Source organism: Dermacentor silvarum, chromosome 8 (genome assembly GCF_013339745.2).
Source record: "Dermacentor silvarum isolate Dsil-2018 chromosome 8, BIME_Dsil_1.4, whole genome shotgun sequence".
NCBI lineage: Eukaryota > Metazoa > Arthropoda > Arachnida > Ixodida > Ixodidae > Dermacentor > Dermacentor silvarum.
Window position 1 is genome coordinate 149,661,081 of NC_051161.1, and position 22,749 is coordinate 149,683,829.

Genomic DNA, 22,749 nt, shown 5'->3' on the forward strand with positions numbered 1-22,749 from the left:
TAACAAAGGGCTCCGTCAAGGCCAGCGAATACCAACTCAAAGTATTTTCGGAGCGCGCAGCCAGCACGGGGCAGATTGCAACAAAGCAGCTGTCAGCATGCGAATTTGCGAAATGCCACCGCGCACATACATAATTTAAAGAATTTTGTGTAGCCAAATGTTGGAAATTACGCTTAACTGCCGGGAATACAGCAAAAGTGCTTGCGCAATTGACTGTGCTGCAGAAACGGCATATACATGTATAGACCCACGGCTGACGGCTACACGCAGCAGTTGTCGGTGGATCTTTCATGATTCCGTTTCATGAAAACAACCACTAAAACTGCTGAGGGCGATATGCAATGCTTTATGGCTTTAGAGTAATGGTAGTAATAGAAGTAACGGTAATTTTGACAGCCCGCCGCCGCCAATAGCGGTGCTGCAAAAACATTGAAATCAGTTGGCAGGCTGGTTATTTCATATACGAAATGCTAGGGACGTCACTCCCCATGTCGCAAGTTGTCGTCGCCGCTGCAGCTTGCGCATCAGTATTCTTTACCGGGAAACGTATGCGGGGAGCGACACGGGCTTCGAATTATCATCAGGAGCGCCTTATCGCCCATTATGTGGCTCGGATGCTTGTTTTTAGCTTGCTCTTTATTGAAACGGATGCTGTTCCGTATGCGTGATCCCAAAGAATGTATGTACTGTTCGCTTCACATTGCCGAGCGCTTGTAGCCTCTGTCGATGCTAGGCCATGAAGAAATCCCGTGATACTAGCCATAGCTTCGCTGTAAAAACTTGGATCCGCGCCTGAGGGTGATATCCTAAGCATTTCCTATAGTAAGTATAGCTTCGATTCATCTGCACGCCAATGTGCATGATTTTTTTCTTTGCCACTGCAGCATTGAACTGGCATAAAGCAGGCCGTGTACAGAAATGCGTACATCGTGTCTAAAGGCGGTATATATCTACCTGAAGGTATACTTTATGTTCATAATGCCAGAGAACGCTATAGAAGACCGGCGGGTTGCCCTCAGTATTTGACATTGAACTTAAGCGATTCTCGCACGGAGCAAGTTGCCTTGCTTCTTGGGAATGGCGGTGTTACGTCATTTCGTGAAATGGTGAAATGGAATTGCACATCGATGGTGTGTATCTTATGTGCAGCTCTACCGCTTTAATGTTAAACATTTAATGTTTTAACGCACTTTGACACGTTGTGCAAATCTGCTATAATCTAAAATTGGTCGCTGCAATTTGATATTCAAGAAAAGCGCACGCTATACGAAAACAGCAACAATAGAAAGCCAGCATGAACAATTGCACATAAACTGACTTCATTATGTAGTACAATAAATTTAATTTAGTGGAATACACAAATATAGTCTGCGAACATAGCGCCGCAGCACACGTCCGAGTGCGTGCTCTGTAAGCGTCGACGCAATCAGCAGCAACGGTTTCTGTCGGTCTTCCCGATACACCCACGTTCACAGTGTACCTTCACGGATGGGACCATGTTGTAGTCCTGGTCGGCACGACAGGTCAACAACAGGCTGGCACAGAATGGCATTCACGCTTTCCGTGAGGGTGCTCCGTGAGCGGAGCGCCCCGCCGACTGCTTCGTAGGATGGGGAAGGCCCGCTCTCTCCGGGGTCACAGCTAAGGGAGGAGCTGAAGCCACGTCTCTCGCGAACTTATCGGCGGTGGTCGTCGCTGTCGTGGTCAAGGCCGACTCCGTTTCTGCGTCCTTGTCCCCACCGTCCTTCGTCGCGGCTGAACTAGGAGGCGGCGCTGGTGCCGGGCCGATACTGTTCCTGTCCGGGTGGAGCCTCGTCGGGAACCGAGATCCATCGCCGAGGCTGGTGAACACTGGAACGAGCCACAGGTCCGGTCGTGAACCGAACACCTGGTGGAGAAATAGAAGTTTCTGATCACAAGTTGACGATATTTCTCGTTCGTGATTTAGTGCGTAAAATGACAGAGACAAGCGGGAAGAAGTTTCGTTTTGTCGGTTCTTAATTTTGCACTGTAATTCACGAACCTATTCCAACTCGCGGTTTGTCGCTGAACACTGCGCAGCAAAAAATTACAGATGCCAATTCGCACATTTTATGATTGCCTTGCAAAATGAAAGACGAGCCTTCCTGTTGAATTTTAAACAACTGACGCTTTATAAATGCTCATAATTGTACGTATGTAAGCACTTCTGCATTGCATCCCCATCGGAAAGCCACTGCTATGGCCAGGAATAGAAGCCACAATTTTATGCTGAGTCATTCTGTAAGAAATGGTGCAGAATTTCCATTGCCGTCAGTGAATGTGACCTATTGGCCTGTTGCCACATGGTTTAAGCAGCCTTATGTTTATGGATTTGTAATTAGGAATAACAGGTTAGGATGTATTTATCGATTACCCTTTCACAACACCAAAAGCATACGTTGTGCAGTGGAGGAAGGTTTCCGTAAGCCAGAAACGATTCGACAGCGAAAAAAGCGCCACTAAATTACTTGGCAAGTTTTGACAGAGTCTGCAGTTTAAAGGAACCAGATACATTGCATCACGTTTTGATGACGCTAATGGGCTAAGGTGGCTAGAAGGAAATAATTTGGAATTCGTGTAGTCACGTTAACGCGTCGGCGCTGTCGTTTAGCATCAATATGAAAATATAATTGGACATGCAGCATCTGCGCAGGCGATGCGCAGGCGATTTTTTTTTTTTTGCACGAGTCGTCTCGGGAGTGGCACGGAGTGAGTTTAAAAAGCAACACGAGTATGCTCGGGAGTAGCAGGGGGTGCGCGTGGGTGGTTTGACGATTTAACTCTGTAGTGGCAGTTAAAGGGTTAGACCTTTTGATGAGCAACATGTTTAAGTTGTATGAACCCCCGCTACAGCCTTTTGTTGCTCAATACGTGCTACATAAAAGTGTTTTTCCGGGAGTGAAAGAAGCCCGTGAATACACGCTAAGTGCTTCGAGCGTCCAGTCGCGCGGCAGATTTGCGTGTATTTGCGGGCTTCTTTCACGCTCGGAAAAACACTTTTATTGCGATAGCAATTATATGGGCACTTCAACCGGATTTCTGCCGTCGGCGTCGCCGTCGCCGTGAGGTTCCATATAGATTCCAAGGGCGATAAATCGTCGCCGCGCGCCGTATGCGCGAGCGAAAGCGCGCGGGGGACGCGCGCTATCACGGAGGGCGAACTCCCCCGCGCGCTATCACGGAGAGCGAACGCACGGCTGAAAGCAAACGCGACCGTTGCGCGAAAGGCCGTGGGGGTATGGGAGGGAGGGAGGCGGGGCGGCGCTGTGCTCCGGCGCCAAAGGCGTATCTTGCCACTCAATCTCCCACGCGAAAGCAAGAAAGCGGGAAGGCAGCGCGGGAAGGAGGGGGGGGGGCAGCTTCTCCTCTGCCAACAACTTCTCCTCTGCACAACTCCTCTGCGCTTTGCCCTGCATTTGCGGTCGCCCGCACCGTCTCTTATCTCCACACGGCTCTGACTTTTGTATGCGCTGTGCATTCGCCGCTCAGTTTCCGTTGAAGCGATAGACCGCGCGAGCCTTCGCCCCGGCGGCTGCGCTTGCTGCCAGTATTTTGACAGTCGTTGTCTGCGGTCATTCAGTGTGATCTATTCATGTTTGCTTGTGCGCGCTGACACCACGATTGTTAATTCAGTTAGTAAGCGAATGTGTCCAAGTTTATGCAGCCGATAAAACCACTATCCCTACTCCGAATAGCTCTCTACTAATTTGCTATCGCAATCGATGCTACGCCTTTCGGGCGAAACTGCGACATTTTATGTAGCCCGTATTGAGCAACAAAAAGCTGTAGCGGGAGTTTTTCATGTTGCTCTACAATTTTCTGCTTGACACTTTTCATCTAATTATACCACCTGAGAAGTTGATCATTTATTAAGAGTAATCATGTAATTAGGCGACATGCAAAAATAAATAATCTGAGTATCTCCGAGTGACGGCAAACAACATCACGTTGGTTCCGTCCAGCTACGTGGCATTTGCATATTTTATTTTAATGTTTGGCTCAAGTTACGTGGGACACCCACTTAAAAGAGCACGAACGTATGAAAGCATCTTTATTTTCGGGTGTTTCGGTGGGAGCCAGCCAGGGTCAGACACCAGCTTAAACGTCGAAACAAACGTGTTTTCGGTAAGTCCTCCTCCAAGTAAGTGAATGACCGGATCAAATTTTCGAGTAAAGCCTGCTCGTATCACAGGTAATCTCAGTATACCGGTCATAACTCAACCATATCGCATGGAAATGTTAGTCATTTACGGATCTCTTTCCTCCTGCATTTGGTCTTGTGCCGCACAAATGACACCGCCTTGGATCTCTCATTGCGGCGACTGGATACGAGAATTTTCTCCGCATTCCTCCGGGAATTTCAAATTAGCGCCTAGGGAAATGCCACAAACCACTCCCCCCCTAATAAGCGTGAGTTGCCTATTGGGAATTGTAGACAAACACAGTCCGTACACTGCTCAACAACACATGTCACAGTACCGCGAAATTGTCTGACAAACAGCGCGGAAGCATTTCACACGATATGTCCACGAATGAGAAAACCAGTCTGCCATTGCTCCTGATATCTGAGGGTGGGGCATACTAATATGCCTTCGAAGATTGCGAGGACGACAAGCCACCGAGAGGCCGAACTACTACACCGCGAGCTCAGAAAGCGGCTGGAATTTGTTGGGCGCTGACTTTTTTCTGCGATCGCTTTAATTTGTATTCTATATTACTCCAACAAGTTACGTCTGATGGCAAAATGTGTCCTCATCAGCATGAATTTTTGAAATTATTACTTAAGAACTGCCCAATCTCTGCGGGCGCCACAAAACTGCCAGCGAGAACCAAGTCTGCATAGCGCAGCTGTCGGCATAACGTAAGACGAAGACGGAAGTAACTTGATGAAAACAACAGTTGTATTGAACCTGAGTATACTGATTTGGGGTGAAGGTCTGCCCGCACAACAAGTCAACGTAAAAAGAGCTGATCTTATAGGTTCGAACATGGCCTGCCCATGTTTTCGCCACCTTAGTTTCTCTTGCTCACCCCGGCATAGTAGTCAATAACTCTTTTTCAAAAAAAAAAAAAAAGGAGCAGTTGCTGCGTTCAGTCAGCAAAAATGTCCATCAGTTAATGTTTCCATGCTGCATAACTATCAACTAGGTATTTATGAACTTCGGGAAAGTATTTACAGACTTGGCGAAGTCTCCATAGGCTCTGTCGGCGTAATAAAAGAAGAAACTAAAACTTAGACAGAGAGAGCACCGAAGTTGTTTGAAATGCGCCTTTGTCGATACTTGAGGCGGCAGTACAAGTTGAGTACACGTGGTGCCAACAAAGTCGTCTCGGCCATATCTCCTGCTCACCTCAGCAAAATTTCTGAGCCTGCCGAGGTCGAATGAGTCGCCACGTTCCTTGAAAGTCGGGGCTCGGGACGACTCCAAGGTGGTGCAGTTGCGAGACACCCAATTGAGGTGCACGCAGAGGAAGGAGCCGACCGAGAGGAATGCAGCCGCTCCGACAGTCATGAGGAACATGGTGTGCAGCGACTGCAAAAGCAGCCGGTGGTGCATGTTCTGGCGCCACATGTAGACGGACACGCTGAAGAACACGTAGACGCACAGCAGGCCGATGTAAAACAGCGTGAGCAGGAAGAACTTATACGTATTGAAACAGACGCAGTTGTTGAACCACGGGCAGTGGTGGTCCATCTTCAGGATGCACCTGCGAAGGACCACGCCGCTTAGTGGACAATCTTTGAGAATTAATTCTGGGGCTTTACGTGCCAAAACCACGATATGATTGTGAGTCACGCCGTAGAGGGGGACTCCGAAACAATTTTGACAACCAGGGGATCTTTGACGTACCCCCAATGCACGGGACTCAGGCATTTTTGCATTTCATCGCCGTCGACATGCGGCCGCCGCGACCGGGATTTGATCCCGCGACATTGTGCTTAGCAGCTGATATTTGAGGGCGCAATACTAACACACCATCAAAGAAGAAAGTGTCGTGCTGACCTAATTAATGGTTAGACCGTAGTTTGCTGTGTCTTGCAATAACGGGCGTACACTATAGGCCCAATCATCTGTTTAATCTTCTATTTATTTATATGTTTATTTATTTAGCCTCAAGTGCACAAAGCTTTACATAGGGGAGTGGAGTACACAAAATAAAAATAACCACAAAAATGACATCAAATGTGCCGTAATACCCAGTTAACTCGAAGGAGTAAAAACTGGAAAAAATTTCGAGATAAGCGGAATTTCGAGATAGCCGAGTTCCCGAAAATATAAGCATAACCACCGCATAAAGCCAACATGACGCCTTTATAATATGACGCCGGTAACCGCCGACTTCATCACAAAAGCACAATGTACCAGGAGCGGTACTTTTAGTAGATAATTTTTGCGATATTATGTGCGATCCAGCAACCGACACGTCGGTCGCATATCGGCAACGGCGAACCTCTAACATATAAGCGCAAACGCAGATTCATGTTTACACCGTGTTCGAAGCTCAGTCACGCTAAAATGCCGCCAACGTGCTCGGTTCCCCGGAGTTTACGACCGAGGAGAGCGTCCACAGAGCGTCGTTCTGACCACTGACAAAGCGCGAAAATGAACAGCACCGGATAATCCATTGCTACAAAATCACGGCGCTTAAAAAAAGTGGTAGGACATACCGGACATGACAAAACGTCAAAGCCACGCCTGAGCGAATGCGCCCTGTAGATAAAAACACAGACCTTGAGGTCATTGTTCACCTTTGGACACCAGGTGGTGTCCAAAGCTTGATGTCTGCGACGTATTTCCGACTTCCAAAATCGTTTTCGCCGTTTGCAGTCAGCTGAGCAATGGCCTCAAGATCTGTATCTCTCGAAAGCGCCATGCCGCGCGTTGCGAGCAAACGCCGCGGGAAAGCGCTCGCCACCGCCCTGCTTAGTAACGTGACCACCGCCAGTGCAGCCACGCACAACAGCTGCCTCCGAGCACCGGGCATCAAGGCACTGCCAAGGTCCATCTAAATAGGTCGGGAAGCTTGGAACGAAAGGCGTGCCAAAACCTATCGCCAGAGATATCATAAGGAACATGTCTGTTGGTGCTATTCGCCAAGGGCACAAAAACCACTACTTGATTTTTCTTCTTGCCATTCGAAACTTGTAAAACAGGGGATTGTTTATTCAGCACTTAGGTCCGCTATCGCTAAGTCATGTACACACTGTATGCAACAAAGTTTTTCGCAACAGCTAGATAGGCTAAAGAAAGCTGGATATCCAGCACATTTGTTATCCCTAACCTGCGAAAAGCTTTCAAAATGGGTCAAGGGTGCTGCAAAAAAACAGCAAGAAAAACAGAAAAAAGAACGGTTTGCAGTGGTGCCCTATGTGCACAAGTTGTCACATGGTTTACGGAATGTAGCCAGTAGGTACGACGTCAATACGGTTTTTTTCGGCTCCCCGTAAGTTGTCAAGGATGTGCCCTATCATAAAAAGGAAACTTGAGCGGGGGGGGGGGGGGGGGGGGGGAGTAAAAAGAAGAAAAAATGATTGTGGCGTTAGGCACGTGTCCCCTTTAACACATTGTGACACAGGCATAGTCTATCACATTCCACTCAAGTGCGGTAAAGCTTATATTGGACAGAGCGCCAGATGCCTCAATATTAGACTAAATGAACATCAGCATTCCCTTAACAATCCCAACGCTTCTCATCTAGCCTCGCATTGTTTTACGTGCGGTTGTAGGCCATTGTTTGAGGACACAAAAGTCCTTTCTAGACATAAATGCCAAACTACACGCGAAATCATTGAGGCATTTCACATTAAAAGACTAGGAGAAACTTGTGTTAGCCAGGCATCATTATCATTGTCACAAAGTGAATTTCAATATTTGCTCAGCACGTGCGTCAGTGCGAAGTAGAGTTCTTCTTTCTTTTTTCTTGTTTAAATTTTAGCGGCTTCACCATTTCCTGATTAGATTTGTCTGGTAACTGCTATCCTTTTGACCATGTGATGTTTTCTTTGCTACGGTTTTCGCAATCACTTATATATATGTTTGTTATTCCCAATAAAGATTTAGTTGTGAGTTAGTAGTGGGCACCATTGAAGCGTGACTAGGTGAGGGGGGGGGGGGGGGGGACAAACACTGAAACTAGAAAACCTATATGAAAAAAAAATTTCGAAAAATTTTCATTAGAATATTGTCGTACGAGTAAATATTCCCGTGCAAATATTCCTACATGAAAAAAAATATTCCTATATGAAAAAAAATTTTTCGACAATTTTTCATTAGAATATTGTCGTACGAGTAAATATTCCAGTTCAAATAACACAACACAACAAATGTTAATTTTGTTTCTATTTCACGGTTTATTAGTTCGTTCTTCGTGGCCCCTACCAACCAGTGATTCTGGCGCAAGACTTGGTAAGACTGTGCAAACCAGCTATTATGTCGTGCGGAATGGCGTTGCACACTTGAACGAGGCGGTTTCATCCGAGTATTGTATTTCCTTGCGTGTTTGTTGAAAGTGTGGCGTGCTGCTTCAATTGAAATTTCGCGTGACCTAGCGCACGGCATTTATTGCCGAAAGGTGTGAGTGCAGGCTTTTTGTTATCATGCAAGTTCCCGCTACGGCATCCGACGCGCTGTGTCTCGTCGTGACGATAACGGCGGAACGACCCGCGAAGAAACGTCGTGCTATGTTCGTGTGCTCTCCGTAACAGAGTGTCCGACGGGGAGCAAAATTAGTAAGTCGAATGTTTTTTTAAATTATAATGGGGGACAATGTTGTCTTGTCTGATAACTGTTGGATATGAATACATGGTGTCGCACGGAATTGCGAATGATTATGTAGAAAGGTTTCGCATACGTTGCTAAACATTACGACTGTGTGCTGACCATAACACTTTTCATCCATTGAAACATGTTTTGTTTGGTCATCTATATTGGTTGCATTATTCTAGACGAATAAAAGTGAAGTTTCTTTCGAAACCTCTGTGGCACTGTCATTTATTTCATCCTATTCGCTGACCTTCCTAAGGAACCTACTGGAGCAATAGCCGCCAATAATAGCCTAATTATGTTCACATTAAGACATTCCTATAGTTTAATGACACTCTGGAACTTCAGCTGAGGCGAGGTGCAAGCTAACCTCAGCCTCAAAACAAAAATAACTGCTGGCCTAGCGGTCGAAATGACCGACGCTAATGAAATTCAAACATTCGCGCAAATAAGCATAAGATCTTGACGTCACTGCCATTTTCGGTTGTGACGTCACTTTATTTTTTATTTTTTGCTTGTTGTTAGTTGTCCCCCCGATACGCAGATGGCGACGGTTGCAACGAGCCGCCATTTTCTTCTCATGGGGGGCTTCTATGGAAGCTTCGCTACCAGTTTATATACACCTTGGCACTGCCGTGCGTGGCTGGCGCGTTTACAAGTGCCGGTGAGCTCGCCTCTGATTCACGCCACTCTTTCTCGCACTCTTTGCACGCGTCAGCGATCGTAGCGATGGTCCGCCCACGTAATCAATGGGATCAGCCGGCCGAGGACTTTTGCCAATACCACAGCTGCGCAAAAAAAGTGCAAAAAAAAGTTTGGGTACTGTCTTTCTTTCAGCATTTTCGCAGTCCCGGTTTCGATATATCCGGAGTACGGCGCAGTGGCGTTTCGAGCTAAGGGGTGAAAAACCCGCGGAGTTGACAGCGTGCTAGGGAAAAAAATTGTGTTATCCGATAATTCGAGATATCAGAGTTTGAGTTAACGAGGGTTTACTGTATAAACATCTTTATTCATTATGGAGCTCGCTACCATTTGTTTTAAAATTAATGACACTACATTCATTTATTACTGAATTCAAAAAGTTCGTTTTGAACCAACCGAGCCTTACATAACATTTTTTTTGTTTGTGCCGCATAGTGCATGCCTTTGTATTTTCATTTATACATACTGCAGTTTATATCATGCTACGTATGAAACTGTTTAAGCAAGCCCATTTTCTGTTCAATTTGTTCATGTTTCCCTATGTTGCTTAATTTATTTAATTCGTGTTTTACTGTTTTTATAATTGCTGCCTTTTTGTTTTTATAGTTGTATTTATTACTGTCGCTGCATTAACTAAGTTAACTTTTCCTTTCATGTATCCATGTACAGGAGGTCCCAATTCAGTCTCGGACTCCGGGACCTCCCCCTGTATATTACATGTTGTAACAACTTCGTATGTAGTAATAAAATTTGATTCTGATTCTGATTCTGTTTCTGCAGGCACGTATGAGGATGCAGTTTTCAAGGATCACGTAACTTGAAAAGTGAAATACGATGCGACGTACAGTGTATATAAACAAGGCAAAAAGAAAATGAACAAATACCAGGTTTGACAGAGCTGTACGAGAGTGAAAACGCCAAGCACTATCATCGGTGTTTTAGTCAGAAAAGCGTGTGATCGAGCGTTGAACCAGTGGCAGGAAGAGAATTCCGTCGCTTCAAAATTTGAGTAATCCTCGAATGGTGTCCTTAATGTCTACCGACAAGCTACAAGTTGGTATTGACGCTTTTAATTTAATATTGTGTTGCAAGTTGCGTTTACTTCCATGACGTTGATGCTATCGCAAAAAACTTCTGCGGAAGCCTGCAAGTTAGAGGCACGTTCCTGCAAAAAAAAAAAAAAAAGAAAAAAAGCTGCCATACTCCCGATCGTAGCCCGAAGTTACGGATGAGACCGATAGAGGCTGGTCAGCAAGAAAAATTCTCAGTAGTCGAAGAACAAAAAATGCTCTGGCGCGGTGATCGAACATGGGACAAAAAAAAAAAAAAAAGAGCCGTGAAACTGAGTTGCGGGTGAATAAATCCCTCTGCTTAGCCCGTGTTGTTCTCATTCATATCAGACTGGATATCTTTGATGCACCCGGCCACTTTACCGAATGCACTGCGATGTGTTTGACGGGACGTTCGACGTGCCGCATGTTTCGTGAGCAATGGTGAAGTCATAGTTTTTCCTTACTTTCTATGCTTTTGCAGATAATACCTAACATGCACATGTCCTTTTGACAGGCGGTTGAAATCTTTTTATGAAAAGTAAAAGTGCAACGTTGCTGACTGTCCTTTAAGTGAGTATTTATTAACTCTGTATTTACGACAAATTACTAGGAAATGCCGAAGGAATATGTATACAGGGTGTGGCATCTAACTTGTGCCGAAATAAAAAATATATATATACATTGTTGCGTCCAAGTGCTTAAAAGGGACGTGCGGATCAAAAGGAGAAAAGAAGAGAAGGACGACGACTGTGCAGCGGCCATTCCTGCTGTTCGTAGCCTGCTGTTCCTGCTCTAGCACGCCTAAATAAACGCCTTTTTTCCGTGCTTGTAACAAATTGGTGGACGGTGCTGGGTACACCTCGTAACCACGGAGCCTACGCTGCTACAACTTCGCCGAAGCCGTCGACTTGCCGGACTTCCGCCACCCTCACCTGACATGCCTGAATACGCCTGCCAGATTCCCGACGGCTCTGACGCAGTTTCAAGGCAAGCACCTGGCGTTCCGTGTCAATACTATCGGGTGCCACTGACTTTCGGAGGAAAAGCCGGAGAAGATGTCGACGAGTGGCTCACGAACTACCGAAGGGTGAGCCGGTCTAATGGTTGGAACTCGACCGCACAGTTGTCCAATGTTGTGTTTTCCCTTACCGACACAGCGCTCGTCTGGTATGAGAATCACGAAGATACGCTCACTTCATGGGAGCTTTTCGTCGAGGAACTCAGAGCGTGTTTTGGAGATTCTAGTGCAAAAAAGAAACGCGCTGAACAGATGCTTTCGCAAAGAGCTCAGGTTCCCGGCGAAACCTGTACAACTTATATTGAAGAAGTGTTAAAACTGTGTAAGATAGTCAACTCTCAAATGTCTGAAGATGACAAAGTTGGACATTTGTTGAAAGGAGTAGCCGAAGACGTCTACAATTTTCTGATCGGCAAAGAAAGCTTGGATACCGTGTCTGACGTCATTCGCCACTGCAGGACCTTTGAGACGCTGAAGATGCGACGAATAATACCGAAGTTTGGTCGCCTGGCTAATGTCACAACGGTGGCAAGTGTAGAGCCGAGCTCGTGTGTTGACCTTCCATCAACAATACGGCAGATTGTTCGCGAAGAGTTGGTCCATCGCGAAGAGATTTACCATCGCACACCCGGCATCACTGGTGCGTACTCACCACACGAGATGAGCAACACGGCCGTTTCGACCGCTTGGCAACCGACGCCTCACGCAGCGACCATTGAGTATAGGTCTACCCCACAAACTAGAGGGACCATGAGCTATCATGACTACGTCCAACGCCCTCGCCGCACGAACGTCTCCCGGCAGCCGATACCTATATATAGCCATGATGCATGTGACCCACCTGCTGGCTATGCAATCGACAGCAACATGCGTGACTACATGGAGGAACATCGAAATTTGCGGCCTCTGCCGGTGTGTTTCCAATGCGGTGTCGCGGGCCACATAGCGAGGTTTTGCAATCGTCGCCCAACAACGTGGAATGATCGAGCCAGGTTTTCAACCAGGACCACACTTCCTGTGAGGGCAACTCAACGGCCGTACACCACCTCTTGTTCAGCTGGCGCTCCTCCCGGCAACGATTACTGGCCGAGAAGCTTTCGGAGCCGCTCGCCGGCATCTGACAGGAGCTTGACGCCACCACCTTCCTCTCGTGCACCTCGTTTACGTCAATCTCCATCGCCAGTGCGCCGCTCCACCTCGTCTTCGCAACCGGAAAACTAGCTAGCGCGACCGATGGGGGTGAGGTCGCTCGACACGTGCTATCGACAGAAATGCCCCCTGCAGTTGCTATGATTAAGAACAAAGTGCATGTACTTGTTGATGGTGTTTCTGTAATGGCTTTAGTGGATACCGGAGCAAAACTGTATCCGTAATGAGTCTCAGTTTTAAAGGTCGGTTGGGGCGCAAAGTTGTATTTCGGTGGGACCAGGCTGCAACGTTTTGTGGAGTGAGCGGCGAGTCGTTGCGTCCTGTTTGTGTGTGCACTGCTGAAGTATCCTTGGCTGGTGGAGTTTTCGCGACGGAATTTGTAGTTATTCCCCGATCGACGCACGAAGTGATTTTGGGCATCGACTTTTTGCGACAGTGTGGTGCGACCAGTCGATTGTCGCACGGGGGAAGTTTTCGTCGATGGCCATGTTTCGTCCGGGCTCTTAGAGGAGACTTGCTGTCAAGGTGAACTTTGTGTATCCGCAGATACTGTTGTGCCTGCGTCTACCTCTGTGTGCGTGCCGGTTGTATGTCGCGGTGATGTTCCAGACAGTTTCGATGCCTCCGTAGAGCCAATGCATCTAAATTGTGTGAAGAAGAACGTTTTTGTCCCTCATTGTGTGGTATCCATCGGCAACGGGCGTGCTGGCTTGTGGACGACCAATTGCTCGGCAGAACCCGTCTCGCTTCCAAACGACTTGAAACTTGCCTACTTTACTAAATACACGTCTTCGTCCATAGCCGTACTAACAGACCCACCGTGTGAACCTGCTGACCTTCGCCACGTCTCGGACAAAAAGCTTCTGTCTATGATAAACAAGTCGCTCAGCACAAGGGAGCGCCATACCTTGGTGGATACGCTTTCTAAGCATCTGTCAGTGTTTGACTTTGCGCAGCCGGACAAAGCGTTCTCGATTCCCAAGTCTCGAACACGCCATACTATCGATACGGGATCTGCGCGACCGATCAGGCAAAAGCCTTATCGCGTGTCGCCTAACGAGCGCAAGATAATCGGGGAACAAGTGAGTGACATGACGAAAAATGGGATCATACAAGAGTCCTCGAGTCCTTGGGCAGCTCCGGTCATACTCGTCAGAAAGAAAGACGGCAACTGGAGATTTTGCGTCGATTATCGAAGATTAAACGCCGTGACTAAGAAGGATGTCTATCCGCTGCCCCGGATTGATGATGCAATTGACTGCCTTCATTCGGCCTTTTATTTTTCTTCAGTGGACCTACGCTCAGGATATTGGCAAATCCCGATGCACCCAGCAGACAAGGAGAAAACAGCCTTCATAACTCCGGATGGATTATTCGAATTCAATGTGATGCCATTTGGGTTGTGCAACGCTCCAGCAACCTTTGAAAGGTTCATGGACACCATTCTGCGTGGGTTAAAGTGGAACATCTGTATGTGCTATCTTGACGACGTTGTTATATTCGGGCGCACATTCAATGAGCACAATACCGGCCTGGATATTGTCCTTGACTGCATCAAGAACGCTGGTCTGGTTCTGAACTCCAAGAAATGCAACTTTGGTGACCGTCAAACCCTTGTGCTGGGCCATCTTGTTGACAAAGACGGTATCCGGCCTGATGCCCTCAAGACGGCAGCTGTTGAGGCATTCAGTGCACCGCAGTCAGTGAAGCAAGTTCGTAATTTTCTGGGCCTTTGCTCTTACTTTCGCCGATTTATTCCTGGTTTTGCTGACGTCGCCTATCCTCTGACAAATCTGCTACATAAAGATGCACGGTTTGAGTGGACACCCGAGTGCGATTCTGCATTTCGTCAGTTGAAGTTCCTGCTGACCTCCCAACCTATCCTTCGCCACTTCAACCCAACTGCGCCGACAGAAATCCACGAGATGCTAGTGGCGTTGGTCTGGGTGCCGTATTGGTCCAACGCTATGACGACCGTCAGCACGTGATTGCTTATGCAAGCCGCTCATTAAGCAAACCGGAACGCAATTACACAGTGACAGAGCAAGAATGCCTCGCTGTAATCTTTGCTGTTCAGCGATTTCGCTCTTACTTGTACGGACGCCCATTCCTAGTCGTCACAGACCACCATTCCCTGTGCTGGCTCGTGAACCTTCGCGACCCTTGTGGTCGCCTTGCGCGTTGGGCTTTGAGGTTGCAGGAATATAACTTCACTGTGTCCTACAAGAGTGGCCGAAAACATGCTGACGCAGACTGCCTTTCCCGTATGCCGCTTACCACGACGGACTGCGACGCAGACGATTTTGATCACCTCGTTGCCTCTGTGACACCCGCTTTTCCTGATATCGATGCCTTCAAAGCAGAGCAACGGACAGACACCAAATTGGAGGCACTCTTCACTTCAGCCCGTTCTACTGCAACAAGCAGCTACTGTGTACGTGACGGGCTCCTGTACAAAAGGAACTACTCAAGCACGGGTGCACGCTTCCTTCTAGTGGTGCCGGAACGTCTCCGGCCAGCAATCCTTCGGGCTATGCACGATGACCCTACCTCCGGCCACCTAGGCACTGTGCGCACACTTTATCGCATTCAAGAACGTTTTTACTGGCCCCGGATGCGACATTCGGTTGAGTTGTATGTCGCCAGCTGCATACAGTGCCAACGTCGGAAACGTCCAACCACTGCCCCATCTGGTCTCCTTCAACCTGTGCCGCCTCCAAGCTTGCCCTTTCAGCAAGTTGGAATTGACCTGTTAGGGCCTTTTCCTCAGTCATCCAAGGGGAACCGCTGGATAATTGTCTGCGCCGACTATTTAACGCGCTACTGCGAGACGGCGGCTATACCATCAGCCACTGCCACCGAAGTATCGCTCTTCTTACTTCACGTTATTGTTCTGCGACATGGACCGCCTTGTGTTATTATAAGCGACCGGGGACGTCAATTCACAGCGGACATCGTGGAAGAGTTTCTACGTTTATGTGACTCGCACCTCAGGCACTCGACGCCGTGTCATCCGCAAACGAACGGCCTCACTGAGCGCACTAATAGAACGATCACGAATATGCTTTCCATGTATGTTGCGTCCGATCATAAGAATTGGGATGAAGTTCTACCGTTTATTACTTACGCATACAACACCGCCAAACATGAGACAACCGGTTACAGCCCCTTCTTCCTTCTATATGCTCGCCCGCCCCGGTATACGCTCGACACTGTCCTCCCTTTTTACCACCACGACAATCCTGCGGTCGCGGATACGCTATGCCTCACTGAAGAGGCTCGGCGACTTGCGCGTCTTCGGACTTTGGCATCGCAAGAAAACTCCAAAGCACGCTACGATGCACGACATCGGCCTGTTACATATCACCCTGGTGATCTCGTTTGGCTTTGGACTCCCACAAGGAAGCGCGGCTTGTGCCAAAAGCTGCTGGCAAACTACGAGGGACCGTATGTTGTCATCGAGAAGATCAGCGACGTGAACTACACTCTAGCGCGCCTCACGAACACTGGTCGACGCTCTGCTCGGACACAAGTCGCGCATGTCGCCAGGTTGAAATCATGCACGCCACGACAAGCCAGTTGACTCTCCCAGTGGGCTTTGTCTGCGAGGAGAGGTATGTTGCGTCCAAGTGCTTAAAAGGGACGTGCGGATCAAAAGGAGAAAAGAAGAGAAGGACGACGACTGTGCAGCGGCCATTCCTGTTGTTCGTAGCCTGCTGTTCCTGCTCTAGCACGCCTAAATAAACCCCTTTTCCCCGTGCTTGTAACAATATATATGCGAGTGCCACGTAGCTGGACAGAACCAAAGTAGTGTTGTTTGCCGTTGCTTGGAGCAACTGAGAGTATGTTTAGTATTTCGCCTAAAACAATATTTAGCTGTTATAAATGACTAATTTCCCAAATAATATAATCAGGTAAAGATTGTCAATCGGAAACTTGTAGGCCATCATAAAAAAAAAAAAAAAACGGAAAAAGTGCCGCGTGACTAGTCACCCGGCCCATTTAGCGGGGTTTTACGGGCTTCTTTCAGACTTGGAAAAAAAAATTTATGTAGCACGTATTGAGCAACAGAAAGCTGGATCGGGAATATTTCAGAATGGTCTGATATAAATTTCAGTGGGCATACATTAATTAGCGCCATAGTTGCTTAGTAGCTGTTGTAAAAAACTCTTGCCTGCTAGTAGCACCTTGCCAGCAGAATGAACAACTGAAAGCCATCTTCGATGTCGATGACTGGACAACGTCCATATTCAATCAATCATTTATTCATGTATGAGTGTACATGGGGGGGGGGGGGTGAAAAGAAAAAGCTGCCGATAAGGCAGCTTGACGGGTTCTCACCCCCGAAACGTTTGAGCAGCAACCGTTTACAGCAAGCACAAAAAGGTAACAAACAAATAATGCAAGTACAAGTATTTCGCTCAGCTAGTACAGGTATAATATAAATGTAAAGTAGAAAAAAATTAACTTGCATGCTGGCTTATACAATGTTAAAGCAAAGTGCAAGTTTGTGAGCCATGTTCAACTGAATAAAACCGATTATATAGGGGGAGAAAAAAGCGACACAAAGGAACAAACTATGAAAAAACACGCTTAAGTTATAGTGCGGTTAAATTTTCTAACACAATATCATGATCATTAAAGTAATTTAACAGTTTTGGGATTGTACTTTTGAGCATCTGCTCTCCATAATTAGTACGGTTGAGTGGCACATTGGAGCGCTCCCAATTTCTTGTATTGTATATGTGTATTGGAAATGTAAGTTACGCAAGGCAAGTTAGATTAGAAAAGTGATGCCGTTTTTCTCTTAACAATGTTTTGCTGAGGCAATAATCATAAAAGTTTTCCATAGAGATTAAACCATATCTTTTAATTAGAGGAGCCGCTGCAGTGTACGATGGAACATTAGATATAGCTCTGATTATCTTATTTTGGGCACGAGCGAGTTTTCCTATATTCGTTGAAGTTGTATTGCCCCATACAAGAAAGCAGTATTGTATGCTAGAAAGAAAAAGCGAGTGATATAGTAACATCCTAATGTTCATGGGTAGTAGATCTCTATTCCTATAAAGTAAACCTGTTACTCGTGACAGCTTTGCTATTGTATAATCGGTCTGCATGTCCCAGAGCATATGTTCAGTGAATATCACACCTAAAGATTTGAAATTGCTGACTATGTCTATTGGGTTGTCATTTAAAAGAGTGAAAAAACTGCTGCAAGTTGCTTGCCCTTTGATCTAAATACAATTGCCTTGGTTTTCTTCACATTTATGGTTCGTCCGTCACTTCAGGCCCAGAGCGCCAGTTTGGACAGAATTTCATTCCCTCGGCGGAATAGTGCCATGGGATTGCTATCCGGAATGAATAAACTTGTATCATCCGCATATATTACAAATTTTAATTCCTGGTCAATATGTGTGATATCATTAATGAACAGATTAAAGAGGTAAGGTCCTAAAATACTGCCTTGGGGTACGCCACAAGAAATGGTTTTCACGGACGAAAGGTGATGACGAATTGCTACACACTGCCTACGATTGCTCAAGTAGGACTGAATCATGTTGTGCGCTTAGCCACGTATGCCATATAATTGTAGCTTGCGCAAAAGTAGACTGTGGTTCAAGGAATCAAACGCTTTAGAGAAATCAATAAAGATACCTAATATAAAATTTTTACGTTCAATGTTTTCCAATATAAACTCTTTCTGTGTGAGGAGGGCGAGCTCTGTGGACCGGTACTGCCTAAACACAAATTGTGCATTTGTTATTAGGTTATGTTTATTTGTAAAAGACGACAAGCGAGAAAGTAAAGCTTTTTCTAAAACCTTTGAAAGCACAGACAAGATTGATATAGGCCTGTAATTGTTTAAATTATTCCGGTCACCTTTTTTGTGAAGGACCTTGGCGATTTGTAACTGCGTTGGAAAAGTACCACTGGCAAAACAGATTAAAAATGCGTGTGAGTGGCCCCACAATAAGATTTGCAACAAATTTTATTGAGCGGACCTGCATGTTATAGTAGTCACACGCAGTACTATTTTTCAAACCTAAGATTAGATAGAACACTTCGCACTCAGATATGCTGTTTAAGAACACTGTATCCTTGCACGATTCTTTATGATGACATGTGTTGGTATCCGCAATAGGAGGATGATCCATATCTACAAAGTAATCATTAAAAATGTTTGCTAGTTCTTTACCGTTTTTTAAGGTCCCATTAATCTTAAGCTCAAGAGGTTTATGAAGTGCCTTATTGCTACCAAATATTGTATTTACTTTTTTCCAACTGAGTGACAGGTTGTCTGTAGCTTGCGCAAAAGTGCTATTGAAATATGCAATCCTAGCATTCGGAATTTCTTTATTCAGCTTATTATGGTATGCTTTATAACTCCTTAATAACTGTGGGTCATGGGAGGCGAGAAAGGCGTCATACATTTTATATTTAACCTTGATTTTTCTTATCAATTCTTTCGTGATCCATGGTTTTCGAATTTTTCTAGATGGTCGGAATTCTTTATATGGGAAATGTAAATTGTAAGCCTCCTTGAGTTTCTGTAGAAATATGTGAAAGGCTGAATCAACATTGTTAGCTGCAAAAATTGCATCCCAGGACATAGCTGATAGATCCCGACGAAAGTTATCTAGATTCCGAGACGTGATGCTTTGTATGAGTATGTATGGCCTCTTTTTTTTTACATGCTCATTGATAGCCATAAATATAGGTAAGTGATCACTCAAATCACATGAGATAGTCCCAGATAATATATTGCTAACTTCAAAGCTCGTAAGAAGTCAATTAGTGTAGAAGAATGAGTGGTTATTCTAGTGGGTGAAATAATTGCATTAATTAGGCCAAAGCTTTCATATAGCGAAACCATTTCACTTGTCATTGAGCACTTTGTGAGCAAATCAAAGTTGAAATCGCCACCGCATACTATATTAAGCTTATTGGAGTTACCGTAATCAAAAATTTTTTCAAGATGGCTGAAGAACGTGGAAGGACAGCCATTGGGTGGACAATAAACAACTGATATAAGTTTGTTGTTCATTAAAATGCTCAATGCTTCGCAATCAACTTCTGAGAAGGTAAGGTCATCAAGTAGTTCGCAGTGTAGTGTCTCATTTATCAAAATTGATATCCCGCCACCACGCCGACAAGGGCGATTTAAGGAAAACACATTGTAGCCATTCAAGGTGAAAACGTTGTCATCAGTGTACCACGTTTCCGTTATCATGATGACGTCAAACAGGAAACCGAGCTGTGAAAAAAATATTTCGAGGGACGCGTGCCTATAATTTGCGGATTGAGCGTTCATATGAAAAAACTTAAGCCCGGATAGGTAGTCTTTCTTTACATGGTTTTGTAGTTCATCAGGTGTGATCGCCATGATGATGGAGCAACTATTTACCCGCGGTCAGATCGACCTTAAGTAATAGATGCCAGGTCGCTCTTAGACCGGACTACGATAGCTCGGTCACACTCTTTCCGCCTTACAAGTACTTTGCCGTTATTGAACCAAACAAAAGAAAATTTCCTCTCACGAGCCCACTGCTTAGTTTCCCATAGAAGACATCTTGCCTGTTTTGTTAGATTTTCTTGAACGTAAACGGTAGGGTCCTGTGACCTCAGTTGCCTGCGCCTCTCGAACCACTTATTCCTAACTGATTGCCGGCATAAAAGGAAAATGATGCCGGGTACCCTGTCCGATCTCGCCGGCAAACGATGCATGGCAGTGACGTCGCACTCCTCTAACGGCGGTAGCTCGAGAGACGAAGCAACTGCATTCACCTTTTCAAGGAAGACCTCATGATCTGTTTTCGGAATGCCATGAAATTCAAGGTTAAGTTTTCTATTCTGCCATTCAAGTTCATCGATATCCCGTTTAAAATCGGTGAGCTGTTCATTGCACTGGCATTCCCTACCTTCCTCAATTTGGCACCTAATGCCCTTGATTTCTTTGTCATTTCGATTCAGACTAGCAAGCACGGTATCATATTTGTCGGACAGTAGCTGTACGCTCTTCTCGATAGCAGTTGCAGTGTCCTTTAGATCTCTCACTTGAACCTGAAGTTCCGCAATGGCAACTGCATTACCATTGCTTGCAGTCATTTTATGTTTTACGCCTCTGCAAAACTGGCATCGCCATTGCCTTCGAGAAGGCATCGCCATTGCCATCGCCATTCGGCTGGGGAAAGTTAATATATATGACATCAGAAATAAAAATGAACAGAACACGGACAATACATTTCTATCGCCAAGTGAACGACCGTAATGCAGCAGCAATGTCTATAAACTATAACAATGCAGAAAACAAAGCGGGATATTCCGAATGATTCTGTACGCCCCAGGCTGTCGGCGCGCGCGACGAGTTTGCGTTCTTTTTGAGAGAAAGACTTGTTTGCTCATTTCACATGGGCGGGGTGTACTTGAGCTCTAGCTATCTTGTAACCATCACCAGAAAAAAGAAAGAAAAAGAAATGTCCAACCAAATGTCGACGCTAAAGATGACAAGATCGACGTTTTGCGCGTGGAATTCTATACGAATAAGATACGAAATCAGTGAATAGTGATCATGAAATAGACAGAGACAAAATAGAGAGATAAATTCAACATTTACTAGTCGAGTCATTCACCGCCATATACTTCAACTTTGTCTTTCTTAGCGGCGTCACTTAGTTGACCCTTTCTTTTTTGTTACATCTTTGTGCCACTAGCCGGACGGTCTTAGTATGCCTGTCTAACATTATGAAAGTCTAAGACCGGAACTGATCTTAGTAGAATAAAACGTTTTTGTGAATGCGGGTGCCTTTTGTATAAACATTTTGACCGCGCCGATTTGGAGGGCATTTACCTTTATTTCGTTCCTCCGGGTTGTCGCTTTATGCACTGTCTGGCATGCACCGCGCGTGCGCTTAAGGTCCCTCCAAAATGATCGACCCACTCAGACCACGACCCCCGGTTCACCTTTCGCAGGTCGAGCAGTGATGGCAGCGGTCTGGCTTTATCCGCTGGCACGGGTCGCAGTAGTTGACGCCGCCGCCGCCGGGGACCCGTGTAAGGACGCCCCGCTTGGTTGCCATGGCTTCAAACAGAGCCGCCCGGCGAGTCGGGTTCCGGGAGGCGTGCGCCAGGTCCCGGCGCTCGTCGTCGCTGATGTGGAAGTAGGGCGGCACGCGTGCCGGGGACGTGAAGGTGGTCTGCGCGAACGACCAGAGGCAGAAGAAGAGCAGCAGGTGGAACACTGCGGCCAGCGCGAAACACAGGGCGTCCTCCTTCACGACCACACCGCAGAAGACGAACACGTAGGCGTAGTACGCCTCGGCGAACAACGAAAGAGCGAACACGACCGGAGTCCATAAGCAAACGGACTTGAACGCTCGAAAAGCTGCTCCGAGCAGCGAGCCTAACATTCTTCTTCTTCCCCATGGGGCGGTTCGCGACGGCGCACGTGGGCACGGATTGTAGCACGAGATTTTGATAATGACGTTGGCTAATGAGGCTACTGAATGAAGTATAAATCCAATACCGTACCGTGAATCCAATAAATAAATAATAAAGCACTTCCAGCAGGGCAATTGGTGTCAGTGTTTATCTCAAAATGTCCTACTTTCTTGAATCTCGGACCTTTCTGTCAGTCCCTCGAACAGACAGGTGAAACGTCAGAGAAACGCTGGTGGTGGTGGTGATGATGATGATGATGGCCTTTACAGTAAACTTTTTTTTTTCATCACTCGTAGAAAAACTTGCACGTGCATCTATTTTTAACCCACAACGAGGTCTCCACGTCTTTTTTAATCTCCTGGTATAATACCTACAGAAAAATATTTACCTGACGAAGATAGCAGAATTGTTCTTGTCACAAAATATTCGGCAATGCCCATCTCACGATGACTGTCGACTGCAATGCGTTTAGCATTGAGTCGACAGTCACAACGGCGACACAATGTGTCGTCACCGTCAGAACATGTTATGTAGGATCTGTGTACCATAGAATAAAGAGCCAACTTAAGAGAAGGGAAACTACCTTCCACAGTGGTACTAA

The 22,749-nt window shown here is 46.2% G+C and overlaps 1 protein-coding gene across 1 annotated transcript; it reads right to left on the bottom strand.

Annotated features, from left to right (window-relative positions):
* Nucleotides 1-1,341: 1,341 nt before the first annotated feature.
* On the bottom strand, nucleotides 1,342-22,239 carry LOC119462491 (palmitoyltransferase ZDHHC20-B-like). Its single transcript, XM_037723837.2, has 3 exons — nucleotides 21,672-22,239; nucleotides 5,373-5,730; nucleotides 1,342-1,888 (listed from the first exon to the last, which is right to left on the bottom strand). The coding sequence occupies exons 1-3, from the start codon at nucleotides 22,115-22,117 to the stop codon at nucleotides 1,553-1,555; spliced, it is 1,140 nt and encodes a 379-aa protein (XP_037579765.2). The 5' UTR covers nucleotides 22,118-22,239; the 3' UTR covers nucleotides 1,342-1,552.
* Nucleotides 22,240-22,749: the final 510 nt, after the last annotated feature.

Bases quoted from the DNA above. Each gene is read 5' to 3' on its own strand.
- LOC119462491 (XM_037723837.2), bottom strand. From the start codon at position 22,117: ATGTTAGGCTCGCTGCTCGGAGCAGCTTTTCGAGCGTTCAAGTCCGTT. The intron at 5,731-21,671 runs GTGAACCGGGGG...GGTCCTTCGCAG, and splicing joins CACTGCTCGACCTGCGAAAG to GTGCATCCTGAAGATGGACC. The intron at 1,889-5,372 runs GTGAGCAGGAGA...TTTCTCCACCAG, and splicing joins GGCTCAGAAATTTTGCTGAG to GTGTTCGGTTCACGACCGGA.